General features: G+C 51.0%; 1 protein-coding gene across 1 annotated transcript; it reads right to left on the bottom strand.

Annotated features, from left to right (window-relative positions):
- Positions 1–2,126: 2,126 nt before the first annotated feature.
- Positions 2,127–5,206, bottom strand: LOC118534878 (cystatin-9-like). The gene is given in 4 exon segments (XM_036090956.2): positions 2,127–2,184; positions 2,186–2,214; positions 3,106–3,215; positions 5,014–5,206. Coding segments are annotated over 4 exon segments (390 nt in total).
- Between the last annotated feature and the right edge of the window lie 2,789 nt (positions 5,207–7,995).

Genomic DNA, 7,995 nt, shown 5'->3' with positions numbered 1-7,995 from the left:
GACCGTTTCTCCGGTTTCTGTCCGGGGGGCTTGCAGTTCACGTGCGCGCGACCCCTCCGGTCTGGTTTTCCACCCCGGGGGCTGCCCTAAAGTTCTTTCCCGACGCTACCGGTCTGCGAGTCTGTGCCCCGTCCGCAGCGTGCGAGGCTGTCACTCACCGGCGGTGTAGGATCCCCACGTCCAGGCACCCTCCTGCCTCCGTTTATCCTCCAATATCTGCCCGCAGAATCACGGCTCTCCGCTTCGTACCTCAAAACCAACTGCCTGCGATATTCTGTTTGTAGAGATCCAGATCTTCTTACATCTCAGGCTGGTTTCGTGGGTGCTCAGAGTGGTCTGGTAGATATCCAGCTCAATTCCGGGGACCAGGTGAAATACGGTCCCCTACTCCTCCGCCATCTTTCCCCCCTCCCTCAAAACCCCAACTTTCTGTAGATTTCCATGGGAAGGGGGAGGGGTGGAACCATTAACAAAGCCCCACAAGTGTGATCTGAGGCAGGATTTAGTGAGTCCTTACCAGGAGCCATGATTTGATACCCGCCTTGTGGGCTCTGCTTCCCCAGCCCCAGGAAGTAAGGTGAGCCCACAAAAGGGCCTGGACAGGTCCCCCCACCATTGGGCTGAACGCACAGGAGACCCTCTCCTGGAGCTACCTTGTGGGACTTCAGTAGAATTAGTGGGATTGACTATGGAAAACATGCTGGGATCACATTGGGTAAAGAGCGCCCTTTATGCTTCCTTCTGCTGATTGAGGCACAACTTGGGACAGACCAGTGTGGGAGTAGACAGGAGGGTGGTTGGTGGGAGGGTCTTCAGAAATCTCCTGAAGTTTGGGACCAGGCAGGATGGCTATGGGACAAGAGCACAGCTATGTCCATGCTTAGTGATGCTCAGCTATCAGGGAGGATACCCACCCCTAGGGTCTTCCCATGGCTCTGCCTGGAATCCTGGGAAGCCCATCCAGGTCTCTATGGAGAATGAGCCCTAAAGATATCTAACACCACATGTCTGCTCTAAGTCCCCAAGGAGACCCTGCGATGCAAATTGGGGGGTGCAAGTAGTTCATTTGGGAGATGGTCACAGAGGCACAGAGGGGAAGGGAGACAGAGGAGGGAGAAAGTCAACGTGGCTGTTGTTATGTGTCACTGAGCAGCCATAGGTTTTGTCCTACTGGAATGTGTGAGAACCCTCTGGATCTTCCCTCTGACAACCTCTGTGGAGCTGGGAGTCTGTCGCCATCCTACCTGGGGTTGGAGTGTCGTCCTTGAGCCCTATGTCTCTCCAATGAGGTGTGCTGACTCTGCAGATGGAAAGCCCTGAGCAGAACTTGGGGGAGATGCAGATCTTGAGGAGGAATGGGAAGTGTTAGGTACTGGGTGGTCCAACTGCATGGACACCAGAGGGATGGCTGGTTGGAAGAGGGGAACCATGACCCCAGACCAAGCGCTGCCCCTGTCTGTATGTATAAATATAGTCTGACTGGAACACAACACTCTTATTTGTGTTCGTATTGTCTATGGTACTTTCAAGGCAACATTAGGGAGTTGAGAACAGGCCATATGGCCCGAAAAGGCCAAAATAGTTACACTTACAGAAAAAGTTTGCCAAGTCCTCTTTTAGAAGATTCCCAAGTCCTCTTTTAGAAGATTCCCAAGACAAGGGCCACATGTGTCCTGAGGGCATGAGGGCTTGTCTGAGTCTATCTTGCATTCTGAGTACTCTGCTGGGTCATGGTCATTGTACCTCTGTGAGCCCAGAAACAGAAGCACCTGGGCTTCCAGGTTGGGCCACCTGGAAGATGACCCCGGAGGTCTGAGAGGGAAGAGAACCCATCCTGGGCCCACCTGACTTCCCTGTTAAGATGAGTCCTTCACTTACCCAGCCCCTCTGTCTGGAACCAATGCCACACAAAGCTTCTTGAAATGCTAATGTTTAATGATCTATTCTACAGGATGAAAATGGACAATGAAGAATTTCCATAATGCCTTGGAGTGAGACCCAGACAGAGAACAGAGACCCAGACAGAGAACAAACAGAGCCTGGTGTTGCACAGCCACTGAAGAGACACCTACAGAGAAACATTGGATCCAGGAGAACAGTCAGAGCCAGGCAGGGTATGGTATCATTCAGTGGAAGCCCTCTAAGCAGGTCTTGTGCAGGAGATAGAAGGTTGTTTCCCAGCACAGTACCAATGGTATAGAAGCAGTTGAAAGTCTGAGGGGACAAGCACAGGGATGGAGGGTGGGTGGAGAGTAGTGGGAAACAATCCAACTCTGAACACAGCACACATCCCAAACACCCATCCTGGGGTAAGCACCTGGGAAGGCAGGCTGTGGCCGTCAGGTGCAGCCCCACCTGAATCCTGCTTGTTCTGGACCTGGGACCTTGTCCTGACCTCAGGGGCTTCTGTGCCAATTCCTCATCGTTAGCCCTGTGGTTTCCAGGGCAACACTTAGGCTGACCCAGTGTGACCTATGCCCTAGTACAGCATTGGGGTGCTCTTTCCCAGGGGGTGCTATCTCACTCAGAGGAACCCCTCACCCTAGGTGGGGTGGCCCAGAGTTGGGGTTCACCTTGACCTTTTCCCCTGGAGCAACAGCTTATAAATCAGTGGGACCCAGGTCAGGGCATGAGAGGGAGGGCAATGGGCTGCTCCTCAACCCTCATAACCTCAGGCTCTCAACAGAGCCAGCAAAACCTCAAAAGAGCCACAGGGGCAAAGGTGATGTTGTCCACCCCAACATGCTCCTTCTCCTGAAGGCAGGAAGAGAGGTGGATAAAGCTCAGAGAAGGGGCATCCTGTCTCAGCCTCAGGAGACCTAGACCCTCATGGCCAGGAGCAATCTGACACTGGTGTGGCCTGGGAGCCAGGCAGCTGGAATGAGGTGAGTGGGCAGAGTTAGTTCCCAGATTGACCAGGGGCTACAAGTGCACCCTGAAGATGGCCTGTCCCTGTCTGGCTGGGCTCCTACTGCAGCACCAGCAGCGAGCAAGGTAGGGCCTGCAGCCTCACTCATCTGTGTCCCTAGGAATGGCTTCACCTCCCCGTCTGTCCCAAGCTGCAGCCTCAGCTCTGTGACCCGAGGGATCTGCTGTGTGTCTTACATCGTTCAGCTCTGAGCTTTCTTGAAAGGGATAGTTGTCAATGTCTTCGTCAAATTTCCCACATTTGGTTCTGCGAAGCTCCAGCTCCATGGAGAACGCCAGGTCATCTTCTATCTGTGGTACATGGAGACATTACAGTGGGAACACCTTTCTTGGTTCCATTAAGAGCTGCTAGTGTAGATCCATGCAGTGTAGGGAGAGTCCCAAACACTCCTCCCCGTAGGGAGCTGGACCTGGAACAGCTTCCTGGGGGTAAAGCCAAGCTTGGGGAATTCAAGCAAAGAGGCCCGCGTTTGCTGTGAGACCCAGGGTAGATGCTGGCCTGGGAACACACCATTCATACATCACACCCTAAAGCCCCATGTCCGCAAGTGCCCCAGGGAGACCCATCCTGACTTCCAGCATGCCTCTGAAGCTACAACAGCACTCCCCGGGGTTAGGTGCTGAGTGCTTAGGAAGGTGTTTGCTCTGCAAGATTTTGCTGAGTAGTGCCAGCCCCAGAGTGGGAGACTCTTCTACAACCCCATTGTGACACCTTTCACCTGCCTGAGAACAGGAAGATGCCCTGCAGTGCTGCTGGAACACTCACATGTGCACACATGCGCACACACACACACAATGATACCTCTTGTCCTATTACAAAGTGCCTTCTAAAATTTTTTGTACTCTTCTCCACCCCATTCTACTTCATTCCATCCATACCGCTACTCCATCCTCCACTACTCCCCCACCCCAAACTCAGTGTGAGTGCATATCTAGGGAGCCCAGAGCAGAGGTCCAGCCTGAGAGAGCTCAGGCTGCAGACCCAGACAGGACCTGGCCTGGCAGTGTTCACAGAGGCTGGAGTTCCGTGCAGGATGGAGCTCCCACTGTCCTTTCCTCAGACTCTCAGGGCAGAGGTCCAAAGGGAGAGAGGAATGCCCTGGGCCCCCAACACAAGCACACTCACACATACACACTAGGACATACATATACACACTCACACACACACATACACATGCTCACTGACACTCACACTCACACCCACACCTACACACACTCACAGACACATTCACATTAACACAAAATGGGTGTGCTTACACACGTTCTCACACTTTCACAATACTATACATGCTCACTGACACACCCTCACCTACACCCACACCCACTCACGGACACATACTCACTCAAAACCTCATACTTACAATATACACTCTCACACTCATTGGTACACTCAAACACACTCATACACACACTCATTCATGGACATATACCCACTCATAACTACTCATACTCACCTTTACACACACCTTTACACACACACACACACACACACACACACACTTACACACACCTACCTATACACAAATGACTAGACCTGCTCCTGATGTAGCCCATGTGAAAATAGCATTCCTGGATGCATTCTGTAGACACTCCCATTACAAGGACAATGCTCTGGGAAGAGTGTAGAGTAACATCTATTCCCTTAGGTGGAGACCATAGGGAAGAGACCAGAGAAGCTCTGCTCTGGATGAAGAAGAATCCTCACTCCCTGGATTCTCAAGCCACCTCTCTCTATGTCTGTTTCTCTGTTTGCTAATGATCTTTTTGTATTTGTTTTCTTAGAATATTTCCCCAACTGATCTCCTCTTTGGGCCTTTTCTTACTCAGGATCTTTATCACCTCATAGTCCAGATTTTGAGGTATTAGTCATTAAATAATGTCATAAAATGATGAATATTGAAAATATGTCTTACATGTGAATGGACCCTGACTAGGGTGTTTAATTTCCAAATTATTTCTTCTATAAAACTAACACTAATTGGACAGTTGTATTTTCACTGTATTTTATGGACTTCAGACGGTGAACAAGATCCCCTGGCCTTGACTATAGCAAATGCAGGTCATTATGTCAAAAAATATGGTTACCTACCTGCTCTTTCCAGGAATTTAGGATGTGCACCAGTCTGTAGGCCTTCGTGTCCTTGCTCTGCAGGTTGAATATGTGTAAGGCATACTCCACAGTGGCAGGGAAATGACTTTCCATGTCACTGTCTTTCTCCTCTTGGGAATTCCATCTGTGAATAACTAGGAGCTGGAAAACTAAGAGAAGCAGGAGCATGGTCCAGGGCAGGGCCCACCTACACTGCCAGTGTGTCATGATTGCAGGGGTCTGGGCACACATGGCCTTTGCCCTTCCCAGCTCAGGGCCCTACCCAAGTGTCCCTTAGGCATTGTTCCAATTCACTGGCTCCAAAATAACTCTTGCTTCCAGGCCTCCTCTCTGTTATTACACTCTGTTCCTTCAATCTGTTACTCTGCCTTCTCCACCAAATCTGCAAAATGTGCCTGCTCTCCAAGGGAGAGGACCAGCCCCAGGCAGGGTGGGTTGGTAAGAACCACAATGTGAGGGAGGGGGTCCCCTGTAGCTGAGTCCCAGCCACAACCCCTCCATCACCACCTCACTGGTGAGATATATCATTTGGAGGCCCCAGTATCAGAGGCTAAAACAAGGACACAAGACTAAGAGGTAGAAGTGGAAGGTGACTCCAGGACACAACAGTAGGGTGAAGGCCACTGAGATAAGGACAGAGTTGAAAAGGAAGAATTGCCAAGAGCCAGCCTTGTGGGAGATGGAAAGCAACCTCCCTAGGGAAAATGCATACTCATCAGAAGGACCAGAGGTTTTGAACACTTGACAGGTCCAGGTGACTCTGTCCCCCTTGGGTCGCAGCCCCCTTGAGTAGTGGAGCAGACCAGGTTCACTGACTCTTGGGATGATACCATGTTAGGGGAGTACAGGGGTGGGAGCCCAGGGTTGGGAGGGGAACTGTCCAGTGATGCACACAGGGACCTACCTCAGCTGCCCAAAGTTCCTGCCCTGTGGGGGAGCCTCAGCATGACCCCCCCACATTCCTGAAGAAAATAAGAATACTTCCATGACATAGAAACATATATGGCAGCATAAAGCCATAGGATAACTTTGAAGGGGGAAAATAACACCAAGTGACCTGTTTCAAGGATAGAGGGGCTTCCAGGATGGGTGAACAGGTACAGAGCATTTCTGGAAAGGGGAGTCATTGAGATTGGGGCTTATCAGAAGATAAAGCAATTGCTTAATGTCTGGAGAAGCCAACGTAGATAGAATCATCATAAATATAAGAATTGAAAACAATTTTTAAGAACAATTACATTGGACATTTACACAATGTGAATTCAAAATTCTTAAGTGAAACAATATAGAAGAAGCAATTTAATACCTGGGAAATTTGCTTACAAAGAAGGAATAATCAGGCATAAAAATAAATACATAGAAAAGAAATACACAATACAACACTTATCACAATAACTGAAAATAGAAAAACAAGAATCAATCAATTCTTGGGCATTGATTAAATGTGAGAATGAGTTTTGAGAGGCCCCATTCCTGGGAAGGATGCCAGCTCTGAGGACCTTTGTGCAGTGAGGACAGGCTGTCAGCTTCAAAGCAGTCTTCTCTCTGTCTGTAGGTTCATCTGGTCACTGATGCCTGGGAGGTCTACAAACCCTGCACTAGACATGGAGTTCTGACCCCTTCCCTGATCCAGTGTGGCCCCCACACACCATCCTCAGCCCCAGACCTTGCCTTACACTTGAGTGACTTCTCCTGGTGATTTAGCTGCATCCCCCACCCCCACCTTCAGGGACTCACTCTGAACTGTGCTCCTCAACATGTGGTCCAGAGACTAGGACCATCAGCATCCCCTGGGAGCAGGTGAAGTCCCTGGGAGGAGGTGAAGATGCAAACTTTCCAGGGCTGCCTGACTGACTGGGTCAGAATTCTGGCTGGGGAAAGGCCCAAGACTCTGGGTGTCCACAGGCCTTTCAGGGCATCCTGGTCCCCCTGAGTTCACAAGTAGTGGCAGACAAATGCTGAAGCCTTTCACAAGCACAGAGCTGAAGCCTCGTTTGGAAAGATGTGCTCTTTAGTCCTTCCAGAGCCCCATCTGCTGCTCCAGATGGAGGCTGTGAGGGTCCCTCTCTAGAACCCAGACTCTGCACACAGGAATTGTGTCCACTGAGCCTTGAGGACCTTCACCACGAGAGGGCACTGATGCTCACCTAATGGTCACAGCTCAGCCATCCCTGGGAGCTCACTGGCTTTGTTCTGTGTCTGTTTCTCCCTCACTCCACCCTCCCTCTTCTAGAGCAAACTCCTACAAAGGGATCTATAGGCCCAGTGTGTGTCAAGGCTCACCCCTGCTGCAACACCTTTGGAGAACATGTGCTTGCATCATCCAGCCAGGCCCCAGGCTGAGCACATGGCAGCACATCCAGGGGCCAAGAAGTGCAAAGGGAGATGCAGTGAGCTCGGCTGGAAGCTTCTGGTTCCAGGACCCTGAATTCCCCTGGCCTGGCATCATCCCAGGAGCCAGTGAGCCTTCTCTGCTCTACTACTCAAGGGGGGCTGGGGAGCTGAGGAGGACACAGACACTTGTACTCATCAAGACCTCAGTGCTTCTTTCTTCCAAAGATACCCATTATCTCTGTGCAGGTTGCCTCTGTCTCCCCCAAATTTGGCTCTTGATCACTCGTCCTTTTTGGCTCTGTCCTTATCTCAGTGGCCCTCCCCCTACTGCTAAGTCCTGGGGTCACCTTCCACTTCCACCTCTTGCTCTTGTGTCCTTGTTTCAGCCTCTGATTCTGGGGCATCCAAATAATATCTCTGCCCAGCGAAGAGCTGAGAGGGATGTTGTGGCAGGGACTCAGCTACAGGGGACCCCTCCCTCCCATTGCTGGTTCTTTCCAACCCACCCTGCCTGGGCTTGTTCCTGTCTCTGGATAGGAGGCAATTATGCAGCTTGGAATGGGGAGGCAGGGTGACGTGTGGGAAGGGACAATGTGTGATAGCAGGGAGGATATACAGAGGAG

This window comes from Halichoerus grypus, chromosome 10 (genome assembly GCF_964656455.1).
Source record: "Halichoerus grypus chromosome 10, mHalGry1.hap1.1, whole genome shotgun sequence".
Classification (NCBI taxonomy): domain Eukaryota; kingdom Metazoa; phylum Chordata; class Mammalia; order Carnivora; family Phocidae; genus Halichoerus; species Halichoerus grypus.
This window is presented reverse-complemented; position numbering and strand designations above follow the sequence as displayed.